General features: G+C 39.9%; 1 protein-coding gene across 1 annotated transcript in view; it reads right to left on the bottom strand.

Annotated features, from left to right (window-relative positions):
* Nucleotides 1–27,215, bottom strand: part of LOC135215279 (ATP-dependent DNA helicase PIF1-like) — a 167,145-nt gene that overhangs the window by 13,990 nt on the left and 125,940 nt on the right. The window contains exons 5-8 of the mRNA XM_064249824.1: nucleotides 26,465–26,579; nucleotides 10,799–10,933; nucleotides 10,224–10,357; nucleotides 3,788–4,029 (exon numbers count right to left, since the gene is read on the bottom strand). Of these exons, the coding sequence (XP_064105894.1) occupies nucleotides 3,788–4,029; nucleotides 10,224–10,357; nucleotides 10,799–10,933; nucleotides 26,465–26,579 (626 nt within the window). The remainder of the gene's footprint in view (nucleotides 1–3,787; nucleotides 4,030–10,223; nucleotides 10,358–10,798; nucleotides 10,934–26,464; nucleotides 26,580–27,215) is intronic.

The following is a 27,215-nucleotide window of genomic DNA, read 5'->3' on the forward strand; positions in this document are numbered from 1 at the left end:
ATGTACCAAGTCGTAGCAGGCAAAACAATTTCATGATGCCAGAACCACGGAATCAGAGAAGCAGCACTGCACAGGGGGCATGGCCCCGACAAACGTCATGGCCGCACGGATCTTGCAGAGCAGCACTACAGCCGGCAACCAGACACTGAGAGGCCTGTAAGTGCAATAATATATAAGAACAATTGCACACACTTAATAGGATAATGGAATATATTTCTTTTCTTTGTGTGCCGGAGCATTCCGGGCTATAAAGAAAAGAAGGGTATATATATTCATATTGTTAACGTCCCGGGGACTGTGTAAGGAAAAAAACCACCCGGAGTTAGTATACCCGGAGCTGTATGACCCAGAGAGGGGGGTACACGAAGTAACCCGGGACGGCCACATGAACTCGCAAGTTCCGTGGCAAGAAAATAAAAATAAAAATAAAGATAAAAATAATAATAATAATAAAAACTAAAATAACAAATATACTATCTCCGCCTACGGAAGGAGTAACTTCCGTAAACATAACCCTCAATGACTCCGGGGAGAGGCCGGAATCTAAACCCGCCTTTGCATGCAGAGGGAATGTGTTTTAGGCGGGTGGATGTAAGCTCCGGAAGTGAAAGAAGCAGAGCGCAAACAATCCACGGAAGCCGAGGCTGAAACGCAGTGCGACTAACAACTCCGGAGGCGGTCGGCTAAGAAGCGCACTCCCCAGCCCAAGGTCCTGGGAGACCCACTACACCTCCCCTCCGCTGGTGGGACCAGCCGTCAGCGACACAAACAACGAGAGCGGCACCCAACTACGGGGAGTCCCACGAGAGGGGGGAGGGAGGGAGGGCTGAAGGGGGGACGATCACGTGACCAGCGATTCCCCGCGAGTAAAGGATCACGAGGAAAACGCAGGCAAAGCCTATGAAGGCTAGCTGCCGACCGAACACCCAAATATACATACACAAAATAAAATCAATTACTTAAAGCTAAGGAAAAACATGCTTTAACAGGGTAATGAAAATAAGGGGCGAAAAATATAAAACGCAATGGAGGCCACTCGATGAGAGTGGGCGCAACAAGGAAAAATTACTTGCTTACCGACAAAACGAAAACAAACGGTAAGCTGACGAAAAGAAAAAGGGGGAATTCTTGAATGGAAAATACCAAACTAAAATAAAAGGGGGGAGGGGGGAACGGTAGATAAACATCGAAGCACGAAACAAAGAAACGTGCACGAACGCCGACCCCCTTGAAAAACAGGAAATCATGAAAATAATAAACGTAGATCAAACAAGATCGACAAAGCAACTGCCACCCAAGACATAATAAAATATATACTGAAAATATATACTGAAATATCATAAGTTACGAGTATATAAATATAAATATATAGGTACTGAAAGAAGCCCGCTCGAAATTGGTATACAAAACAAGGGAACGACGTTAATGGCGGCTCGCTACCACGCTCGCTACGGGAGGAGACGCCTACAAAATCCTAAATAAGGCAAAACGAAAGGCAAAATCACTCCCTAAATACAGAAAAAGGGCGAACCAGTACTTAACTTGGGTGAAGAGGCAGATTGACGATCCATAACGAAAAAGAATAAAGAAACCAATAAAAAGAACAGATAGCTATAAAAAAGCGTGCAACGCTGGGAGGCTATCGATAAGAATGACGCCGCAGTCCCCTTCAACAGGGTAGCTGGGTGTGACCTATAGGTCAGCTCCCCGTTTTCAGGGTCTTTTGATGAGGAAAAGGCTAATTGGAGGGGTTGCTGTGGTAGTGTTTTTAACACTCGCCCCAGTTCTATACCGACACCTTTTATTTAGGTGAGCGAGTCAGAGGACTTCTGACATGTCCAATTTTAGCAGTTCTCTGGTATCATAGCAATATTTTACTAGAAAATAGTGCTAAAGAGGACACATTTCACGGAGCGACACGGCTGAGCAGAAATAAATAGTTATTACAAAAGAAGCATATGTAATTTTTTTCTTTTTCCATTTTCTCAAAACTTAGTATTTTACAAAAATAAATTCTTATAACTCCAAGAAGAACTGAACCAAATGCATTAAAAACTTTTACAGAGTGTAGTAGTATAACTATATATCTTGATTTGCAAAGAACTAAACTGATTTTTTAGTGATGTTTTTTTTTTGCATATTTAAAAAAAAAAAAAAAAAAAAAAAAAAAAAAAACTTGAATTTCTATTTCACCTAATTCTGAGAAAAATTTCAGTATAAGTTAATGAATAAGTGGTACAAATTTGAAGCAAATCCCATCAAGCATAAGGAAGTTAGCATTTACTTTATAATGGGGCCTTATGGCGTTGGCGCGCCCCTCAAATGTGTGTTAGTTATGGTAACTGACTTTGGCAAATGGCTGTGTCTTGATTTGACTGTTTATGTCAGTGCTTACAGTTGTTTATGCCAAGTATATTGCATGCAGTAGTAAGTGGTTGTTAATTATAGAAAATAGTAATGAATTCTTAAACAAGTCACAAGGATGGTAAGACTGCTGTAATGTGTGAACATCTGCTTTCAACCCAACGAACCTGTGCTTCTAGGCCTATTTTCTTAGTTAAAAGCTAACTCAGCTATAATATGCATATCAGTGGTATCTACCAAAACTGAGACATAAAAAGCCTAGCCTAGTGTATAATACTGAAAATACATCTCACACTACAAGAAGTATATAATGAAATCTTATGTTTTAACAAAATTTTAAGACCACATGAGACATGAGTTTGGATGATACACGATTATATACATAAACTATGGTTCTTTTGTATGCAACATATTTTTGAGTTTCACAGACTGTTTTCATTGTGAGATAACTTTGCTTATGTCTTTTATGGATCTAGCTTCAGTTCCCAAAATCTTTACAGCGTGCTGGATTTAAGAGGTAAACATAACCACCTCAGCATTTTTCCTAGTTTCTTTACTGTCCAGCCTCTTCTGCAACAATAGTGTCAAAATCCACCCAGGCATCCTCATTACTGCTTACTCCAGCTTTTATTTCACTTGTTTATTTACTACAACTTGCATGCAAAAAACACTGAAAAAGCTAAAAAATCTACTGCAAGAATTAAGTGCAACGATTCAGTTAGCCACAATATGTCAGCACCCTAGGAAAACACTGGTGATTAAAAAGTACCTGTTGAGGTGCAGAAACTACAGTTGATTAATCACTGAAAGGAAACGGAAGTTTTAACAAAAAATCATGAGATAATGGTTTAGATTGAAAAATAGTGATTCCGCAATGAGGACGTAAACTTTGGAATTCTATGCAGAGCTCTAGAAAGTGCTGCTGACTCACTTAAATTCAGGAGGAACTGAGTACAGTCCAGGAGGAACATGCATCGTTAGTCTAAGATGATTTTTCCGTTGGTTACATAAATGATTGTTGAGTCAGAGGACATTTCATGAAGACAATGTTGACATATAAAGTATACAATTAATTGGGGTTGTGATGAAACAATAAGATGTGCAAATGTTAGTGACAAGATGTAATAATGATCAAGATAAACAGGTTTATTTTAATTTTGGGAGTTTACATTTTACAAGAACACACCATCATATTCTGAATGACTCCTAGTTAAGCATTTCTTTGATATAAAACATATTAGTTTAAGATACTTGTTTCACACGAGTGATTTCTAACAGAATATGGCTGATAGACTAAGAAAATAAAAAGGTTATAGCATTCGTGGAAGTAAAGTGCTGCACTTACGAAAATTGGTAAATATATGATCAAATTTCTTAAACCTACTTTACCTGTACATAACATCTTAGGGAGTCCTATCCATACCTTCCAATTCTAATAGACTGCAATATGTTAATGAACTCCTGGTCATTTTGTCTTCGCACATCAGTAAGCTCCATATTGAGGTCTATACATCTTTCCCAGGCAGATGTCTGGAAACAAAACACTCTTTTCTCTCCAGGTTTTGTAACCGGTGGAAGTTGCAAGAAATCACCACACAGTATAAGTTGTATTCCACCAAATGGCTTATCGTTTCCTCTGATTGCACGAGCAACAGCTTCCAGTTTCTGCATCAGAATAGAAAGACTTAATATAAATAATAAATACATTAAGCTGATATCAATTTCTCTTCAAAGTGACAACAAAGAAATACAGTGCATTGGAAGTGAAATACAAAGCAATGAGAAAAATAATTGCCGACACTGAACAATATTAAGTTCTTACAGCTTGTAGTAACATTTATTTAGAGCTCTTCAAATTATTTCCTTCATATACTATTAAAAATTGTTTTATAAATCATTCACCCATATCAGCAATAATAAAAACCAATCTTTTTTTATTGAGTTCCATGTCAGCAGAGGGCCTCAAAAACTGACTAGGCAATCCCTAGGATACCTTTGAAAAACATATACTACAGTAGCAAATACATATGTCAATCACTTTAATCTAATTTTCAACTGGTAAGCTGCAGTATGATTCATCCTCATTCCCCACTGGTGCACAGCATCTAAAATCTTCAATTGGCCAAGAGTGTCTGATGAATATATTTCACAAACATACCTCTGTTAAGATCAAACTAGAACTTTGTTTACTTTAAAAAGTGCTTTATGGTCAGCAACTCATCTTGTGTGGACTAGTGCTTTTTAAAAGTTCAAAGCTTTCAAACATAAGACTTTTGATGTCCCCCAGTGAGGAACCAATCTCATAGTCAAAAGTCAACCCTAAGAACCAAACTTCCTCTACAAGCAAACAGACTGAGAATTTAAAATAATTTGTATCAGCCCAGTTAACAATTTGGTCAATTACCAGTTGAAGTTCACTTTTTATAACAACCTTTGTGGAATGCTTGATGAGAGAGAGAGAGAAGCACTTCTTGAAGATATTAAAGGAGTATAAGATGATAGAAAAAGGTCCCAACAAGATCCGAGTTTGTCTACGGTGGAATTGGCAAATGCCTCCTTCCTTTTCCTCTAGCCAAACCTTTGCCTCAGAAGAAGCCCATTAGTACACTCTCCCACACGGAAGAACAGACACAGGCCTTGCCTCAGTAATAAGAACAGAATTTATGTGGGTCTACAAATGCAACAGACATGAAGCAGCCACTTAGTTGGCCAACTCTCATATCTACACTGCTTTTGTATTTTCTCTGTATGAGAAAACACACACTAGCCTTAAAAACAAAATGAATTAAGAAGTACAATAAAAATGAAAACAAACAATTACAAATTTTTAATCAATTGTATTATTCATAGCTAACAAACATGAGGTCTTAACAATAGGATAAATCTTCTGGCACTAGCTGTAAACCAGTTAAGAACAATCAAAGACTGTAAAATGCAAGGAATCTGTGGCATCTGGCATCCGATGCGTAGATTAGGTGGAAGCAAGGCAAGAAAGTGCATTTGAATCCAGTGATGCACCAGTCTTCTTCCAACCCAGGATAAAATGTAAGAGGGGCGGCTAGAGGTGGGCCTCAGGTTTGTAAGCTATGGGAAATACTAATTGATTGAAAAGTCGTCATTTGTTCATATGTTTGTTTGTTTGTATGGTGCTTTTACGTTTCATGGAACCAGTGGTTATTCAGCAACAGGACCAACGGCTTTATGTGACTTCCGAATCACGTCGAGAGTGAACTTCTATCACCAGAAATACACATCTCACACTCCTCAATGGAATGGCTGAGAATCGAACCCACAACCACCAAGGTGAGAAGCAAACACCAAACCAACCACGCCACCGAGGCAAAGTATTTGTTCATATGGGGAACAAACCTTTGGTTTTACCAATAGGATAGATTTATACTTGGAGGGAGGTATGAGAATCCTGAACTGACAGGGGGTTCGGCACACCCGATCATTCTTCTTTGAAATGAGATTGCTAAAGAAACCTAAGCCTATGAGATGTTAGTTATTTTTATATCTAACGCTCAGTCCACTGGGTTCAAATACAGTGAAACATGACCAGATTCACTGCATTCATGGAAGTTCAAAAGAACTCTACCTGCTCAGGCATCAAATCATGTCAGCCACAAGAAAAGGGTTTGCCACCACCCCTCACTCCCCTTAATTGCCGGAGAGAGGAGTTTCAGCTACTGAGAAGCAGATTTGCATGTTGCAAGGAACATGAAAGTGCTGTAACAGTATGGCTGCAACACTTATCTTCATCAAGCCAGTCCCAGCGTATGATGTGTCTTATCAAACTGCCTGCAGGAATGAAGAAAGAAAAGAAAGGGGAAAGAAAAGAGGCCAGTCAACACCCTCGTTCCCTACTCCACACAAATCATCTTAGACATGATACAAACTGTCCCGCCTGGGGGACTGGACGAGTCACACTTGTTGAACAGCCACCACTGGACCCTAGGAAAACATGTCCAATGTTCAGTGTGCAACGCTCTTCATGCAGAAGAAATTCAACCACTTAGGCTAAGCTAAGATGGAAAGGAAGGTTCAAACTAACTGGCTATGCTAAGCTAGACTGAGAACTCGATTACTTAAGCCAGGAAGATGGTTAAGGCAGACTCCTCTTACAGAGAGAGAGAAACGATGTGTGCAAGAGTGGAAAAACATATTCAAGCAAGATTGAACTGCAATTTTATTCCATATGACAAAAGGAATACCAAATCAAACATCAATGGATGACGAAACATCAGAGGGAGACACGAGCCACATCGGAAAAACCGTCTGTAAGGTTGGTACCCCCGCATGACAACGCAGCCTCGCAGGCCAGCACAAAGAAGGGGCTCCGAGGATACATATAAAGGAACACACCGGCGACAAGACTGACTGGGTTCCAAATTCTCTTCACAGCACCAATGAATATACCAAAATCAGTGAAGTGGCAACTCTGTCAGAGGGAACTGAAGCAGAGGGGTTCTCAATGTTTGAGTGGAATGCCGCTGCCGCCTAACTTCAAGGCGAGAAGTAGGGTTCACAACTGTAGAGCCTGAAAGGAAACAATAATGTGCCTTCCCCCTCAGGGAAAGAAGATACGTATCTTCTATCCTGAGAGAGGAAAAAGAATCATATTTATCTGTAAGGATAAAGGGAAGGGAGAGCTGCATGACTTAGGGACCCCCCTTTACAATCTTTGATTGTTTTTAACTGGTTTCCAGCTGACACCAATAGATTTATCTTATTGTTAAGGCTGAAGATTTATTGTGTGTGTGAACAAATGAAAGAATGTTAAACTCGCTAAGTTAATCAAAGGGAAGAGGGCAATTTGCTGCTAATTCCTATTTAGAATGTTGACAGATGTGATAACTTCAGGCTTGGCCCTTCCTTTGGACTTCAATAAGACTGGTAAACTTTTAGTCATCATGAAGAGCTTTCAGGCATACCCTGTACTTATTTGTACTTATTTGCTCTTTACTATTAGTTTTATTGATAGCAGTCTCTTGATCTTTATATTTCAGGTACTCCAGGTGAATGATCTACATTGCACTCTGCATGTTCTCGCTCTAAACGAGTCTCCATATTCAGCTTTTAAGCTGGGAAAAGGGTGATCATATATGAATGACATCAAAGTAACAATGAGAAGGAGCAATTCTGAAAGATGCTTAGATCTGAAACAAGGGGAAAAAATATTCCACCTGACTAAGAGCCCTTTCACATACCACAAACCTTTAACAAAGAATATTCTATGGTGAAGCCATGTGACTTCAAAAAGGCTCTGATCAAATATGTGTTAAGACACTGAGCAGCAGTGAATGAATTTAAAATTCTCCTGATGGCTTCTGTTAATTAAGGGAGTGCATATGACAGTAACCACAGAATAATGTTATGAAAGGTCTGACACAGTAGTATTCCTGGTAAATGTGTAGAATTAACTGAATCTATCCATAAACAAGGCAATGCTTATGGAGTCATCAAGTGAAAATGCAGTAAATAGTACTGGGGTACTAAAAAGAAATCACCTCTCCTGTTTGACTTCTCTTTGATTTTATGATTTTATATTGAAAGAATTGGTTGGAGTGGAGGAGAGGATTAATAAAAACTTGACATACTTGGAATGTGCAAGTACTGTTGTGTCAATAAGAAAATACCACAAGAATTGCAAAGCTTACTTAATGTATCATTAATCTGGAGAGATGAGACTCAAGATGAAGCTAAAAAAACACAGTAATGATAAAATAACACCAGATAGAGAAAGGGTTAATGAGGTTGAATCTTTCAAATATTGAGGTGCAGTAAGTTCAGTACAGGTTCTCTTGAGTTGGATTTTCATAAAACTAAAAAAATAAATTATAGGTCAGGCTAAATAAGATTTGGATGTTGGAAAAACTGTACAATAAACTGCTGAGAGGATAAACCTATTTTTGGTAGCTGTTATGAGACAACAAAGGAGTTAATCTTAGTGATGTGGGTGAACACTGACAGGGGGAACACCAACCGAGTGCTCTGGTAAGAAAACTTTCAAATTTCGCGCCGAAACTCCCCACCAACACAGCAACCATCTCATTGAACAACATAAAAAGCAACAGGTTTAAGCCATCACATGTCTGTGTTTATCAGGTAATAAAGTTGATTTTTTGGATGTCTGTTGTAATTTTTCACGCTTCTCATAGTGTGTCTCACTTCCGCGAATATGGCGAGATTGTTTTTAGTTAAGTTTTATTACGATATTTAGCCATATTGACATGTTATCCAGTGAAATGAAGTTGTGGTTTTGAAGTGGCTGCCATGGCACTGTTGTGAAAAAGTGGTGCGGGGGAGTACTGACCGCCAATGTGTCAGGGAACATCTAATGCCAACACCAATGTGTTGGCAAATTTTGAATATCTTGAATGTTTTTTAAATACATAACAAAAAGTGGAACAGTGTTTTTGTGTGAAGTTGAAGGTGATATTTAGTGAATTATGATGCAATATCAGTGTCATTATGCTAAAAAACAGGAAATTTTTATTAGGTGGTTTCAACTTTACCTATTCAAATGTCTAATGTCATTAAGTCTTTCTGTTCTAGCCTACTGCCTTCTTGGAAGCCTTATCATCCGTGTCATTATGCTAATAGCAGGAAATTTGGTTTTGGGGGGTTTCCCCCAACCCCTGTGTTTCCCAACGTTAGGAGAACACCGCCGACAAAGGTCACAAAAATTTTTAAAGTGCAAAAATTACTTATTCTCTGAGTTGAGGATTTATCAGTTCAGTGGTTCCCCCGTATTTGTGGGGGATGGATACCAGAACCGTCCCCCCAACACCGCGAATATTGGAACCCCTATAAAAACGCTTAAAACGGCCTATTTTGTTAGTTAAAATGCATGAAAATCCTACTAAAAATTTTTATACCTGGTTTTTTAATAGTTTTTTCACAAAAAGTCCATCTTATGATGAAATTGATAAAAAAAAACAGGAATTTATGGATAATTCTCATAGAAAAATATCGCAAATAGGCGAATTTCCAGTGAATACTGGGGGGAAATGTTCCAGAGAGAAATCCTCAAATGTGTGAGCACGTGAATACGGGGGCCCTACTGTATACAATAGGTGGGTCATGTTGTGCAGTTTGTTCTGGGCACAGTGTGCACTCTCTTGGGTATGAAATGGAATTTTTATACAACTTTTTCTACTAATAGGTTAGTATTCCCTCACCTCACTCTACAGTCCCCACTGGCACTCAGTGATATCAAGAGTTCTCTCACAGTTGTTCAGTAAAGAAGTGGGCAGTTGTCAGTAAAGTACAGTGATGAAGAGTCAATGGAATCACGGCAGCAACCACTCAGTAGGTAAACAGAACATCCACCAAAGATTCTCACGGAAAAGTGGGTGGGTTGGAGGATTTACAGCAGTTACCAAAAGCAGGTTTTTCTATATAAAAATTTCCTTATTATTTAGCTGCTGCTCATCCTCAAAGGAGTATTTTCAGATATTTGTAATAATTTAGAAAGATATTTAAATCAGAAATATTTCTCATGACCTTAAATACCTAGTCTATTTAATTATTGATAATTCATGTTGTTTATACTAATGACATCTACCAAAACTTTTGCCATCTAATCATTAAGAACCAGATTTAGTACTTGAACTATGTGATCTTTATGTGCAACAAGTCTGAAGTAACTTGAATTTCTAATATATTAGTAAAAAAAAAAGGAAGATTCACAAAGGAGAGTAGAACAAAATTTGTTACAAACTTTGTTCTTATTAAAAATTCTGAATCATTTATGAAAGTATTCCCATAAGTTCAAAATGTGAGTCAATGTTTTATTTCAAGGAAAATACTGTACACTTTTGCACCATTGAAAACAAACACACAAACAAACATACCTGAAAGAAATCACCATCCACCATTGAGATTTCATCAACTATTAAATGCTTGCATTTTCTCCACTGCTGTGCAACAACTTTTCTAGAGGCAAGATTTATACAATTTTCAATACTAGTCCCACCTCTGCCAATACCTAAAAGGTGCAATGAAGCCTGAATAACGACTCAATAAATCTTACGGGAGAGCATCCCCTATCAGTTTACATAAACACGTCAACACAGACGTGAATCACTGCACAAAAATTCACTGACTGGAAAAATGACAAACTCATTGCCAAACTAAGTACATAATAAAAGGAGGAAAATTTCACAGAGAAACATCAGAAAATTTGCAACTACATATATCTGAGTACTACATGAATAACAACCAAATTTTGCTCAATCTCACAAAATTACATTGATCCAATAGCATTAGCAAATCAGTTTGTCAATAGAAATGTGCACCAAACCATATTCCTAATTTTTCATGTTTATTGTGAGTCAAAACAGAACTGTATACATATACTAAATTAGTTTTCAGTAACATGTTGTCAATTTTGGATTCTCATGGCAACACACTATTTGATAAAACCTACCAGCAAATGCATGAAGTGTTGTCCCACCTATCTGACAGGCAGCAACTCCCGTGCTGGCAGTAATGAAAGTCACGTCAGGAGCAAGAGCCCCGACTATTCTCCGCAACAAGAAGCTTTTACCAGTTCCAGCACTTCCTGTAATGTAGAAATATCTCATTTATATGTTCTAGTTACATCTATTTATAATACTTGGGCCAGAAGACAGTTAAAATTCTGACTTCAAACAGAATGATATGTGAGGTTATTATAAAAAAATATGCAGTTTAAAAAGGACTTCTTTTTGAATTTTCATTTGACAGACTAAATATGTAGAAAACGCTTACAGAATTATTTTAAAGGGTTTGTCTCCAAGACTAAATTCTATCTTTGTTGAAACTTGGAGAGTCCAACTCCATATATTCTAGACTTAAATGTACAATATTGCATTCTCTACACACAGATACTGAAACATGAGGGGCATCCATTAAATAATTATGTTAAATTGGTTTTCCACTCTCTCATATTGGAAAAATATGATATTGTTATGATACAATAAAGTTTCATACATACTTACCTGGCAGATATATACATAGCTATCGACTCCGTCGTCCCCGACAGAAATTCAAATTTCGCAGGCACTCGCTACAGGTAGGTCAGGTGATCTACCGCCCTGCTCTGGGTGGCAGGACTAGGAACCATTCCCGTTTTCTAATCAGATTCTCTCTTCCACCTGTCTCCTGCGGGGAGGCTGGGTGGGTCTTAAATCGTATATTATCTGCCAGGTAAGTATGTATGAAACTTTATGTATCATAACAATATCATTTTCATACATTCAACTTACCTGTCAGATATATACATAGCTGATTGACACCCTTTGGTGGAGGGCAAGAGACAGCTAACTTACTGACTAGACAGGTAAACAACATATGTTGTAGGTATAAATAAACCTTGGTTCCTACCTTATTAGATGGAAGACTTCGTGGCTACTGCCCAGGAGTCTGCTTCATCTCAAGAGCCTTAGCGAGATAGTGATCTGTGGCCAAGAGTTCTTGCTGGTCTGTCGATGGGGTCTTATCCACTTACTCGGCAGAGCCAGTAGCTAACTGGCGTTTGTCAAGGGGTGCTAATCCGCTTATATGACAACACGCCTTCTTTAAGGAGCACACAAACCGATCCCGATCACCCGATCCTAACCCGTGTTAGTTCTAAGATTGTTAAGAGTCATCCCAAACTCTTAGCAAACAACCACAAACTCGAAAATCATACATACAAAATCAAACAAAAATTTTGTACCCCTCTAATAGTCAGCTGTCACTCGATTTCCTAATGAAGAGAAGTGAAGGCCGCCAGTGCGACATCTGACACTCCCATGCACCAGGAAACACAAGAACACATCCGACAAGAGGGTTACGTACACATATTTAAGGATCGGTGCCTCTCTCCTTTACCCAGAACCGTCTGTGCTGACACAAACGGACCTAGAGAAAAACATTTCTCATACGTTACTCGCACATCTTTTAAATAATGAGATGCAAATACTGAGTTGCATCTCCAATAGGTTGCGTCCAAAATATTTTTAAGTGACATATTTCTCTGGAACGCAATTGATGTCGCGATTGCCCTTACCTCATGAGCTCTTACTCTTAAGAGATTAAAAGAGTTCAGCTGGGCAGTTCTTATGAGCCTCGGTAATTACACTTCTAACAAAGAAGGCCAAAGCATTTTTAGACATAGGTCTCTTGGGGTCTTTCACCGAGCACCATAGACCATGTTGTGAGCCTCCCAACGCTTCTTTCTGTCCAGATAGAATTTCAGTGCTCTAACTGGACAAAGTGATCTTTCTATTTCTCTGCCTACTAGGCCTAGTAAGTCCTTTTACCTCGAAAACTCCTAGGCCAGGATTCGAAGGGTTCTCGTTTTTGGCAAGAAAAAGTCTGGAATGAACAAATCGCAGAATCTTCTTTGAAGCCAACTCGTGACTCAAGGGCGTGCAACTCACTGACCCTTTTAGCCGTAGCCAGAGATAGAAGAAATATACACTTTCTAGTGATAGCCCAGAATGAAGCCGTATGAGGTGGTTCGAACTTTTCCGAGGACAAAAAATTTCAGAACCACATCTAAGTTCCAGCTCGGAATCCTAGGCTCTACTGACTTGGACGTTTCAAAGGAGCGGATGAGATCGTGCAAATCTTTATTATTCGTCAAGTCTAAGCCCCTGTTCTAAAGACTGACGAAAAGCATACTTCTGTATCCTTTAATTGTTGTACAGAGAGATGTGACTTTTCCCTCAGGAAAAGAAGGAAATCCGCAATTTCGGTTACAGAGGTATTGGAAGAGGACAGCTTCTTCGACCTGCACCAGTTTCTGAAAACTTCCCACTTCGATTGGTACACTCGCCCTAGTAGATGATCTGCGGTGCTCTAGCAATTGCGCTTGCCGCCTTGCGAGAAAACCCTCTCGCTCTGACAAGTCTTTCGATAGTCGAAAGGCAGTCAGAGCAAAGAAGCGGGTAGAATTTTGATGGTACCTCTCGAAGTGGGGTGTTTGAGCAGATCTATCCTGTTTGAAAGAGATCTGGGGAAGTCCACTGTCCACTCCATCACCTCCGTGAACCAAATTCGGGATGGCCCAATATGGGGCTATCAGAGTCATTCTGGTTCCCTTCGAGGCACAAACTTTCTGACTAAAAAAAAACACTTCCCCCAGAATCTTGAATGGGGGAAAAGCGTACACGTCTAGCCATGACCAGTTCCAGGAGAAAGGCGTCTATTGCATAAGCCCTGGGATCCTCTACCAGGGCGCAAAATGTATCTATCCTTTTGGAGAGAAACGTGGCAAATAGATCTATCTGCGGTTTCCCCAAAGATACCAAAGGGTCTGACAGACTTCCAAGTGGAGGGTCCATTCTGTAGGAAGGACCTGGAACCTCCTGCTCAGTCTGTCCGCTCTCACGTTCCTCTCCCCTTGAACAAATCTCGTTAGAAGAACCACGTTCCTTTGGTTTGCCCAAATCAGCAGATCTCTTGCCAGTTCATATAGGGCGAGAGAGTGAGTTCCTCCTTGTTTCTTGACATAAGCCAGAGCGGTCGTATTGTCGGAGTTTATCTGTATTACTTTGTCTTTGACTATCTGCTCGAAGCTCCTTAGCGCGAGGTGAATCGCAAAGAGCTCCTTGCAATTTATGTGCCATGACACCTGCTCTTCCGACCAGGTGCCTGACACTTCTTCGGACCCAAATAAAGTCGCACCCCCACCTGTCTCCGACGCGTCTGAGAACAATGTCAGGTTTGGGTTCCGAACTTCTAAGGATACTCCTTTGTTTTCTTCTAAGGGGGTCAACCACCACCTTAATTGTTGCTTTACTTCTAATGAGATTGGAAACGTGTCCGAGAGCTGTCCTGTCTTCCAACTCCAACTGCTTCTCAGGAAGAACTGAAGCGGACGGAGATGTAGTCTTCCTAGAGGAAAGAACTGTTCGAGCGAGGAAAGGGTCCCCAGAAGGCTCAACCATTCCCTCGCTGAAGTACGCTCTTTCTCTAAGAAGTTCAATACTGTGGCACAGCCTTTCCTTACTCTCTCTTGAGAGGGAAATACTCGAAAACCCCGAGAATCCATCTGAATCCCCAGATAGACTACGTTCTGGCTGGGGACCATCTGAGATTTCTCGAGGTTCACGATTAATCATAATGTCTTTGTCAATTCCAGGATTGTTGAAAGGTCCTCCAGACACTGCTTTTGAGACCTGGCCCTGATGAGCCAGTCGTCCAGGTATAGGGTGACGTTTATCCCTTTCATGTGAAGGTGTTTTGACACATTTTTCATCAAGTCTGTGAAGACTTGGGGAGCCGTAGACAGGCCGAAACACAGGGCTCTGAACTGATAGATCCTTCCCTCGAACATGAAACAAAGGTACTTCCTCGACGAATGGTGAATCGGGACGTGGAAATATGCGTCTTGAAGATCTAGGGACGCCATCCAATCTCCTTGACTAAGAAGCTGCAAGTACTAGAGGCAAGACGTTTCCATGCTGAACTTCTGTTGTTGTACGAATTTGTTCAGTGAACTTACATCCAGTACCGGTCTCCATCCCCCTGAGGCTTTCGCTACGAGAAACAAGCGATTGTAAAACCCCGGGGAGCTTTGATCCAGTACCAGCTCTATTGCTCTTTTGTCCCACATCTGTTCCACCATTTGACGAAGAGTATCCATCAGAACAGGGTCCCTGTATCTGGCTGACAGTTCCCTCGGTGATGTTGTCAAGGGGGCCTGTCCTTGAATGGGATATAATAACCCTTCTTGATTATTGACATTGACCAAGGATCGGATCCTATGTCTTCCCATGCTCCCGCAAAGAATTGTAACCTGGCTCCCCTACAGGTGTCTGGAGGAAAGATTTCTCATTTTTCCCTTCTTAAAGGGACGGAAGGCAGATCTTCCCCTTTTTTCCGTTGATTTTCTTCTGACGATGGATCTAGCCTGAGGGCCTCCTCGAAAGGGCTGCTGTTGTTGAGCTGGCCTAGAGGCTTTCTTTTCCTCGACTAAGCCACAGGCCTATTCTTCCTTGAGGATTGCCTTAAAAGATCTTGAGTGGCTTTCTCAGTTTAGCGAATGGGCAATGTCTCTCACCAACTGCGAAGGAAATAAATGTTCAGAGAGAGGCGCATACAGCAAAGCGATCTCTGCGAAGGCGAGAAGACGGCCTTAGTGAGAAAGGCACTATGAACCGCTCTCTTCTTTAGTATTCCCGCACCGAAGAGGGAGCACACTTCCGCCGATCCATCTTGAACCGCCTTATCGATGCATGTAAGGATGCTATGCAAGGTTTTCAGGGCTTAGGTTGTTCTTTTTCATGGGACTTCTTAGCAATAACCCCAAGGGACCAATCTAGGAAGTTAAATACTTCTAAGGTATGAAAAAGTCCCTTGAGGAGATGGTCCCATTTCCGAAAGACCCCATGTTGCTTTCGCTGAATTTAAGGCATGTCTCCTCGACGAGTCTACGAGACTGGAGAAGTCCGATTCAGCTGAAACTGGCAGAGGGACGAAATCCCATATTTTCTCCCGCGTTTCGTACCATATGCCTCTCCTGCCCTTAGTTTAGCGGGAGGCATGCAAAGATCGTCCTTCCTAACTCCTTCTTAGTCTTGATCCAGGAGTCAAGAGATTGTAAGGCCCTTTTCATGGATATGGCCGGCTTCATTTTCAGGAAAGACGAAGACTTGTGGGGTGCCTTCGTACTTGAAAATAGAGAGCGAGGAGAAGGAGGAGCGGCTGGAGTCAATGCATCTCCATATTCCTTCTAAGAGAGAGCAGAAAGAACTTTTGTAATTCGAAGCCCTTCTCTGTTTATGTAACCTTCGTCCTCCGAGACGTCATTTAAATTAATAGGATTCGGAAGGAGAAGGCTCCCTTCCCTCCTCTGTCTCCTCTCTTGATTTCTTCCTTTCCGAAGAAGAAGCACTTCTATTAGGAGAGGGGCTAGGAGTAACTCTCTCCTTTTTTTTTTTACCGTTTATCATTAGGCGAGTCATGTATCATGCTTTTACGCCTGTTAGACTCCTGTCGGATGTCAAGCTCTTCATGAGGAGAATGCGCCTGGCGTTTAGCAGGAGTATCTCGCTGAGAATACTCCTGAGGCCTGGTAGGAGTATCCTGTTTGGAATACTCCTGGCGCCTGACAGTCGTTAACACTCTTCGAATACTCCTGCCGTCTGGAAGGCGCATCTCGCTCCAAATACTCCTGGCGCCTGTTAGGAGTATTAAGCTCAGAATACTCCTGGCGCTTGGTTATAGGCGCATCGCGCTTCGAATACTCCTGGCGCCTGGTAGGAGTAAAAAGTCTAGAATACTCCTGGCGCCTGGGAGGAGTATCGAGGTCAGAGTACTCAAGGCGCCTGGCAGGAGTATCTCTTCCCGAATACTCCTGACCTATGGAAGGCGCATCTAGTTCCGAATACTCCTGTGGCTTGGTAGGAGTATCGCTCATGGAATGCGCCTTTCGAATGGCAAGTATATTGCGCTTAGCGGGCGCTATACTCCTATCAGGAGTTCTCTCTTCTCCAGTTGGCTCTTGTTGCTTGGATGAAGATCTGGGCCTAGAACGATCTACAGTAAAGTCAGGCTCTTTGCGCCTACTTGGCGCCTGGCTTCCTAGTTGGCGCCTGACGCTTGGCAGGAGTTACTTCCTTTCCCACGTCTCGCCTGCCTAACGCACCGCTCCCCCCAGAGATGGCCGTTGTGCGACAACTCCCATGAAGGGTTTCATCGGCCACCCGACAGGAGATCGGTATTTGGGATCTCTTAAAATCGGAAGCCTGTCATCCTTATTTTTACGAGTAGGCTCTTTAGAAAGTACTCCTACCAAAGACGCTATTTGCTCCTGTACATCATCAAAATTTTCCTGGTCGAAGGCTCATTCGAATCAGGAGAAGGAGATCTGGAAGGCGCTCGAGAGTCTTTTCCATTCCAACGGATCTAACTCCTTTCTAGCTTTCTTGATTACCGAAGGCGCATCCTCTTCAGAGAAGCGCTCGGGCTAGAATTGAGCTCAGGTTCTTTCCAAATTCCTTTTCAGCGGACGTGAAAGCTTCGATTCCTTCCATCCTCTTCTCGGAGAAGGCGAACTAGAGGATGAAAAGCACTCACGAAGGACCGCGTTTTCTATAGCTGTCCCTAGCAGTCTGAGATGTATAAGATTCTGCCGAAGGGACGCCTGATCGTTGGGATTCTCCACGACCCCCGTAAGGCTTTCGACTTTCCTTCTCCTCTGGGCCAGGGAGCTTGGAAGAGGTCTAGGCCTGGGAGCGTCGCAGAGACGACCAGACGCCCCCTCCACTACACTGGGGACACTAAAACATCACTCGAGAAACCACATTCACTTCTCATTACCTTCCAATGCTTCCATTTTTCTTGCATTTTTTCTTGAAGAAGGGAAGCTCTGAGTTCCGCTATTTCTGAGGCGGAATCAGAGGGATTAACTTGTGAACGGGCTGAAATAGAATGGGCATAATTATGAGAAGAAGAAGAAGCTACAGAACTACTAGACATTTTCCGCGTTTTGTAAGCCGCCTTCCTCTCTCTATCTTTCTCTAACTTCTTCAAGTAAGAAGTCAGATTCTTCCATTCTTGCGCACTCAATCTCTCACACTCGTTACACGTATTCTCAATTGAGCATTCAACCCTTCCTACAACCACTGCATGTAGTGTGAGGATCTACCGAAGCTTTCGGAATCCTCACCTTACAGCCCTCATTCACACACACTCTGAAGCTGACACTAGAATCAGACATATTCACGAAAATCCAAAGCGAAGTCCAAAAACAGTCCACGATAGCGAATGCCAAACAACGATCCAAGTATGTCACCAAAAATCAGTCGAAAGATGATCAAAAGCATTGTGAAAAAAAGAATTCCAGTCAGGAGGAAGTAACAACAAGGTTGATACAATACCAGCGACAGAGAGAATTCTGATTAGAAAACGGGAATGGTTCCTAGTCCTGCCACCCAGAAGCAGGGCGGTAGATCACCTGACCTACCTGTAGCGAGTGCCGCGAAATTTGAATTTCTGTCGGGGACGACGGAGTCGATAGCTATGTATATATCTGACAGGTAAGTTTGAATGTATGAAAACTACTTTTCTGCACTATATCTTTTTTGCATTGATAGCTAGCATAACTGATCTACCAAGAAAAAATTTTAATGGCAATTTTCATGTAATTTTGTAATTGCTGAAAATCACAAACTTCCATAAGTTGTATTTATACTACGTATATGCTTACCTCAAGTTCATGTTTACATGTTGCTACACGAACAACATTAGGGCTGAAAAGACAGCATGTGCGTGTGTCTGTGCGTTCGAGAGAGAGAGAGGAGGAGGTGGTGCTTTATGGTATTTTAACAGAGGTAATAACTTAATAAAATGTTAGTGCTACTGTAGTGTAAAATAAATAGAAAAATTTCATAGTTTATTTGTCCATAACATTTCAATATTAACAAATAAGCAATTACAATGTCAGCATTATTTCTCTCATATTGCTTTTTTTGCATCAATATATTAAGCTTTTAAAAAATGTAACACAGCTTCTTAAACTATCATTATTACTGTAGTGTATATCAGTAAATTGTACATAATATCATTCTGTTTATAAGTACCATTCCATGTGAAATTTTGCCTTTGTAAGCAACTGTACTGAATGTCTTTCTGTCTATCATTGCCTTTCCACGTAAATACTGAAGTGCAAATAAGATACTTCCATACACACATATTCTCACTTCACTTCTCCATAACATGTTCAATGAACTTTATACAAGCAATTGTATGCTCTCTCTCTCTCTCTCTCTCTCTCTCTCTCTCTCTCTCTCTCTCTCTCTCTCTCCTCTCTCTCTCTCTCTCGCTCCTCTACCCCCTCTCTCTCTCTCTCCATCTCTCTCTCTCTCTCTCTCTCTCTCTCTCTCTCATGATTTTTTTATTTTATTGTAAATTTTAAATGTCCCTGCAACTGACTGGAGTTGGATCCCACCTGGAACTGTCATGCTCCCAGTTGCATTTGCAATCATGGATGACTTGGCTACTAAACCTCATACCTGTGAGGAGTTCAGAGAACCATAACTTCGACTGGCAAGTTATATGAGCTATTATCAAGTAATGGTTCAGATTACGTTCTCCTTTCTCCCCCTTGTTAAAGGGAAAGGACAGAGGGTGACCCATACCAGGACCAAACCAGAGCTGGTTGCTCATTGTATACTCACCTGTATCTCATCCCATTATGGTGTGGACTTGGAAAGGACAGGAGAGTCCAGTCACTCAGCATTTACATTCCTCAGCTATACTTGGCAGAGCTCAAGCGACTACACAATTTGTTAACTAGCCACCACAGGTCCTCAGGAGAACGTATCCATGAACTTGTGGGCAACATCCTTCAGGTGGAAGAGATACAGGTAGGGTGCCTACGCCAGACTTCTGCCATCACTACCTCATGTATTGATTTCTATCAAAATGTGAGGTAAGGGCCTGTGCCCCTGACTTCATGGACACTAAAGCAGCAAAGGAGGCCAAATTCCTCTGGACAGGGGTCATAGGCTTGTTTTATTATCTCACAAAGCCAAGAGACTGTATTTGCATAATTGCATTTGCCTATGCTGAATGAAATTTACCATTTTACTACCTATTCCCTTAATTTCCCCAAGTCTTCTTGTAACTTTTAGTGCTGGTATCAGTTTTCAGCACCAGTAACCTTTTTGTCATGGCAAACTTACTGCTTTTACTATCAGCCCCAGTCCAGGTCATTTCTATACTATGAGACAATGAATAAGGGCATAGGACTAAGGACTGAGGGCAAACCACTTATGCCAACTAGTTGATATCTCATTAATAACAAGTCCTTTCTTGTAATGTGGCCTTCATTCAAGGGGATGCCTGCCTCTCTTTCCTTTTGTTATGGGCTAAAAATGATTTCAGAGCAAAAGTCTTAACAGACTTGTGTCTGTGTTTAACTTAACTACCCTAGTAGGCAATGAAGAGGAGGCTCTGCTGTGTCCACTTAAAGAGTTCTAAGGATTTACGTGGGCAGAATGAAGAATTTATCCTTTAGTGTTATGAGCCCTAATACTCCTACATCCCAGAATGTTGCTTAATTATGTCAGTGCATGCAGAGTTGGATCATGACTTTTTACCTCATGATCTCCGTGCTGTGAGCACGTGGTTTAATTTCCTTAAAAAACTTTCACTAGATAAGATTGCCAATGCTGTTGAGTAGAGGTGTAACTCAGTATTTGCCTAGTATTATTTGCAAGACATTGAGATTTCATATGAGAATTGTAAAGCCTTTAGTCTATCATTGTCACAGGGACAATTTTCTACTAAACCAAATAAGAAAGTATCTTCCTTTCTCTCTCATCATTAGTTGTTTGGAAATCCTGGTGTTGAGTTGGGGAGCACAAAGGTTAACATTTGTGTACAGGAGCATACCTTCATACCAAAAGATAGTTGCCATCTTTAGTTTGGACTGTCACTGTGGGCTTCTGACTCTAGCACAGGAGTCACTGGTACTCTACGAAATAGGGTCATTTTTCCCTGTAAGCATCATCTGACAAGTCTCGCTACAAGGGCCTTACACCCTGCTGTGGATCCACCGTCTGGGGGCAGAACTTACCAGGACCACACAAGAGGGTAAGAATGTTTAGAAGTTTTTCTCTTTTAAATAAAGCTTAAGTTGGCTGAGCTGACCAAGTGTTTTTCTGGCTGAACTAACCCACCATCCTTTTACAATGTGGTAGTCAGCTAACTTTAACAGTAGGTAAGATTCATTCCAAATAATGAGAATTTTTATGAATAAATTATTTGGATACTTACCTACAGTTAAATTGGAAATCTGCCCAGCCTCCCAACATCTGTGTGGGTGGTCAGGAAGAATTCTGATAAGAAAAAACATTCTAATACCACCTGGTAGTGATAACAGGTTATAGCCAGTCCAACCAGGTCAGCCTTGCATCTTTTTTTTTTTTTTAATAGCACCTAACAGCTCAAAGATACAGTATAAGCTAAGTTCAACAGTAGGTAAAAATACAAATATTGAATTTAATATAAAAAAATTTTCATTTTGGAAAGGTTAGTGCCATAAACCAATGTTCAATCAAAAGAGTAAATATTTTCTTGCATAAATTCTTTTTTAAATGATCAGGCCTTGCTTCTTTGTTTCACTGTGTGAGCTGTGCTCCAAATTTCTTGATCTGTGGTTAAAAGAAGTGCAATTGCACTCCAATGTGTACTACAGAATACAAAATTGTTGTATACTCAAGGTTTAAAAAGTTTTTCACATGAATTTGCTTTTAAGAGATTGCACCCTGCTTCACTTTTTTATTGCATGTGCTAAGACCTGTTTTTAAAAGCCTACCACTCCGTACCTCATGAGTTGGCAACATTGCTGTCTACTTAATTATTACAAAATGAATTCAGCAATTCTGACTCAGACTAAAACGTCACCAAAACCCCACTGGGACCTCACTACGCTTCAGTCACCGCCTTCCATTAAGATTATAAAAAAAAATTGACTTAACATTAACCAATACGGTTTGGTGCTTAGATCGACATATACAGTTGTTTTATATTGTCCTCTTCAAGGTAAGATTTTGTCCTGTTTATAAATACTTTTGAGTCTTATATTGTCCTCTTCAAGGTAAGATTTTGTCCTGTTTATAAATACTTTTGAGTCTGTGTTAATGTGCATACGTACATACATACATGAGCATCACAAACACAACACTATGCACATACTGAAGACCCAATCTCTCTACCTCTCTTTGGGACAGAACTTTTATTTATATCTATTTCATTCAGTACAATATTGTTCATAAAATACCAACGTTGTGTTACATGGACATAGTTTCCCACCCGTGTATATGTAAACACAGGAGTCTTATCACATCACTGGTATTCATATACAGTATTACCTCGTACTTCGAACTTAATCCGTTCCAGAAGGCTGTTCTAAGTACGATTTGTTCAAAATATGAAACAAATATCCCCATAAGAAATAAAGGGAATCAGGATAATTCGTTCCAGCCAACCCAAAAAGTCCCCCTTTTCACATTTTTTCTATTATTAATGTGTTCAAAAGTTAAATTATGAGTGTAAACTAATGAGACAGTATGTTATATGAAGTAAAATTTTAGAAAATTTTATTTTTTCTGTGTACGATTTATGAATTTATGAACTGTTTGGTAAAAATGGCCCCGGCTGGCTGTGGGATGGAGGGAGGAGATGTGGGAACCCTTTGAGCAAACAGAATTGGTTGCAGTATGCAAAGGTTGATAACAAAATCAATTTTATTCACATACTGGGTACAAACATAATCAAAGGAATTGATAGTGTGAGTGTGTGTGTCTGAGAGAGAGAGAGAGAGAGAGAGAGAGAGAGAGAGAAATCAGCGTGTTTACACTTGGTTCTTAAGTGCACGAAATAAATTAATTATGCCACAATACGTCAATTTACTGTTGGCAAACGGCAGACTTTTAAAACAAACATGAGGATTTTACAAACAAATAAGTAATAAGTCAAGAATGCAAGAAAAGGAAAGAGATAAAATAACTTTTCACAAGGAAGACGCTTAAACAAACAATCAAAGGCATGCAGAAGCTGAAAGCAGCGCCATGTGTTTATTACAGAGCAGAGTTACTTTTACAGTAGTAAAAAATTGTAAAAAGCAATTGTCACTAGATTGGTATTTTACCGTAACAAAAATAAAAGTAATTTGGGCAAATCAAGTGTAAGTGAAAGAAATTGGCGAATAATCATCCCAGCCCAGCTAATAAGTTAGTGGGAAGCAGAGCCCTCTCTCTCTCTCTCTCTCTCTCTCTCTCTCTCTCTCTCTCTCTCTCTCTCTCTCTCTCTCTCTCTCTCTCTCTCTCTCTCTCTCTCTCAGTGCACTGAACACTGACTCGAGCAAGTTTTTTTTTTAAATACTGTACGTATTGCACTTAACTGTTTTCATGTTTAATCATTATATTATAGTATTTATTGTGAAGTAACATTTTATTTGTATGTTAATTGGCACTGCTTTTACGTGCATATTATAGTAAAGATTTTACTCTCTTCTCTCCTAAACAATACCACGATGCACGATCACTTAAAAACATTCATTCATTATTCCTCAAAAATATAAATGCTCCCTCCCTCTACCTCAAGTTAGCTGTGTATCACCATAATGAAGAATGATTTTGTTAATCATTTATGCTAAATTTTATTGAGAAAAACTTTGTTCTTTCATTTACTATTTTGTTAATATTATTCAACTAGACCATCTCACTTGGCGCACCGAACACTGGCTCAATTAAGACTTTTTTTTCTTTTTTTCTGTATTGCATTTCTTTTCATATTTTATCATTATGTTAAATTTATTAGGAAATTCCCTTTTTTTAAGTAAATTGTTATTGCTTTTACATAGATACAGTAATATTTTAACTCTCTCTTTCTCTCCTCAAAATATCAACGGTCCCTCGTTCAGTCTCAAGTCAGCTGGGCGTGACTTTACCGCGATTACTTACGATTTTATACATCTTTTATGCTAAATGTTCTACTGAAAGTAAAATGTTATATTAAATGTTTTATACTTTTATTTATTTTGTTGAATATGGTTATCTTTACACTATATATTGTAAATGAAAAAAAATTAATAGTTTAATTTGTAAGACCTAGTAGGCTGTCGAATACAAGTTTCTGCAAAGCCATTCAAAGTCTGCGAGTCACGCGCCGCAAAACGCATCAAATCTATTGTCTTTTTTCAAGTATTTTAGGTGGTGGGGGGGGGGGGGGGGGGGGGGGGGTTACGGTATCTGAGAGATTGGGTGTGGGGGGAAATGCTTGGAAGAAAAAACTTATTCCTCCAAGGGGGAATGCGGGAGAAAGATTTCCTGCATAGCCATTAGCTAAGACGGAAGGCTCTGCCTCACGCATTTGTGACATCACCATTGTCATACGTATTATTCAGATCTGCGAAGTTTATTCTGAATGATTGTTATCGTCATCATCGCCATAGTTATTATTGATCTACGAAGTGTATTCTGAAGGCTTCTGCTCAGCCATTGGCTAAGACGGAAGGCTCTACCTCACGCATTTGTGACATCATAGCACAGTGTGTATGAATGATTGGTATCATCATCATCCCCATACGTATTATTCAGATCTGTGAAGTGTATTCTGATCATCCGCATCATGTATGTATCTGCCTAAAGGTTGAAGAAGAAGACCTATTTTCTTGAAACTAAAAAGCTTGCCCACAAGTTAGAGATGAAGGAAGGAGCAACTTCTATTTCGGCAGCAGTCATTGCTGAACATTAAGTCAGAATTTTTTTCTAGGTTAACCTGTTTTGACAAACTTTTGGCATTTGATCATTCATTTTTTTCTTTTTAAATAGGTTTTGATGAAAATGACTAGTAAAAGTGATTAACAGAGAAGCAGATGTGTTTGAGAGAGAGAGAGAGAGAGAGAGAGAGAGAGAGAGAGAGAGAGAGAGAGAGAGAGAGAATCTTTTGATCTAAACTTTTCAAGAAACTAGCATTTAATTTTGAATTTTCATAAGTTCTTTTATATCGTAGAATAAATTTATATGAAAACGATTACATAGTGAACATGCCGGACAAAGAAACAGACAGGCGCTCCCAACCAAGTTTGTTAGGCCTAACGGGAGTGAAGACACGCATAGATCCGCCAGTCCCCGAAACCTCAAATGGTTCACAAAGCCTTCCTTCAGCAGAAGAACTCTTCACGGAGGATGAGATAGAGGAGTTTGAAGGTTTTTTGGCAGAGGCTAGGTAGAAGAAATTCCATCCAAAAGGCTTTTTTAAAGGAAATGACTGTATCATACAGTACACTTGCACCTAATGGTGGCATTGTTTATGTGTGGGAGTTTTCACCATCCTGTGTGAAATTTTAAACTTTTTCAAGTTATTAAAACCTTTTTAATCTTTTATTTACCCATAATGTTTTTTAATTTTTTATTTACCCATAAGAACAATTTGACTAGGTAAGTTGCTGTTTGCCTTGGCCCTAATGGAATTATTCCCATAAGGTATGTTTCGAAATCTGAATTTCCAATTGTGCGAGGCCGTGGATCGACCAAATTCTTGCATAATTGGGGTCCGTACTGTACCACTGTATTACTGTTTGCATTAAGCTACATATGTCCTTTAATATCATATTTGCTCTACCTCGGAACTACAAACGTTCATTGCATTAAGGTAAACTTGCTGTGCCCCCCTTTCCCCATCTCATATTCAATATCATTATTTATTGACATATAATCATCAGAGAAGTCCAGTACGTATTGTACTTAATACAAAAATATAGTGTGCATGTGTGTGTATGTACGTACATGAACTCTCTCTCTCTCTCTCTCTCTCTCTCTCTCTCTCTCTCTCTCTCTCTCTCTCTCGTATGTTAGGCTCACGTTTGTTTTCTTTAGCCTTCTTATTCTTTAGTCTAGGAGAATTTTGGGTGCAATTTTTTTTTTAGCCTTTTATGGGTGATTTGGCATATACCAAATCAACCATAAAAAGTTATAAAAATATGGCACCTAGACTTCTCCTAGACTAAAGTATAAGAAGGCTAAGGAAAACAAACATGAACCTGCTTTGAGCATTGCCATTATACTACAGTAGTGAAGCTACAAGAGAACTACAAAATTTTTGTTATGTAGGGAAAACACAAGCAAATGACACTAACAGACATGGCTATGTCATTCATTCTAGCTCAAGCTGTGTACCTTTTTTAGGGGTGCACAACCTAGATCATGTTCCAACTATATTGCACAGACTGCAAAGAATCACTATTTTATTGTAAAACATTGCTTACTATATGTCATTTTATATCAAATGACAGGTATCTCAAAGGACAACCACCCTAAAAGTCTCTAAAAGTTAGCTAGCTTTCAAAGTCCTCTTCTCTATGTGGTTGCAACAATACATAGATCTATGTAAAAAGTAGTGATTGGCTTATATAAACAAAGTCACTAAATAAAATAATCCATAACTGGGGTGTTTTCACAATGACTAAAACACTTTTATACACAGTTAAAAATCTATAAAAAAAAAAAATCTGAGATTAGATTGAGCCTCAACCTCATAAACCTAATAGGTAAGATTGTTAGTGAGAAAGATTATGCAAACATTAAATGATTGGATGTCATGACATTACCTGTGAAAAATACATTATGTCCTGCTTGTACTGCCTGGAGGACTTGCTTCTGCTCTGCAGTCAGGACTTTGTGGTTTAAAAGTCGAGGTACTTTAGATGTTACAGGTGAACCATCCTGAAATGAGAGACCAGTATGATCAGCAATGCTAAACAAATGCATGCAAGCATACAAAACTTTATGTGTTAAAGCTGTTGGTGTTTGCAATTATTATACCTTTTTGTTTTACTGCTTTTGTTTTTCTATTCCCATTTACCCTCTCTTATTTCCTAATGAGCACTATATTCTTTGTTGCTTAAATTTCAAGTCATTGGCCCCTGTAGGGCTTGTTCCAGATACAGGCAGTTCCCAGCTTACGCTGGATTCGGCTTACGACGTTTTTCAATTATATTCATCAGAAATTATTTCCAGGTTTACAATGCATGTTCCAGGGTTAGGACACTTATGATGCAGATCTGACAGAAGAAATATGACCCCAAAAATGCAAAATAATCAATATTTGAAGTTTTTTTTTAATGAAAATGCAATTAAAATGATATTGTTATTGTACAATAAAGTTTCATACATACTTACCTGGCAGATATATACTTAGCTATAGACTCCGTCGTCCCCGATAGAAATTCGAATTTTGGCGCGGCACACGCTACAAGTAGGTAGGTCAGGTGATCTACCGGCCTGCCGCTGCGGGTGGCAGGAATAGGAACTATTACCTTCTAAGGACAGATTTTTCTCTTCCACCAAACTGTCTCCTGA

Source organism: Macrobrachium nipponense, chromosome 5 (genome assembly GCF_015104395.2).
Source record: "Macrobrachium nipponense isolate FS-2020 chromosome 5, ASM1510439v2, whole genome shotgun sequence".
Lineage (NCBI taxonomy): Eukaryota > Metazoa > Arthropoda > Malacostraca > Decapoda > Palaemonidae > Macrobrachium > Macrobrachium nipponense.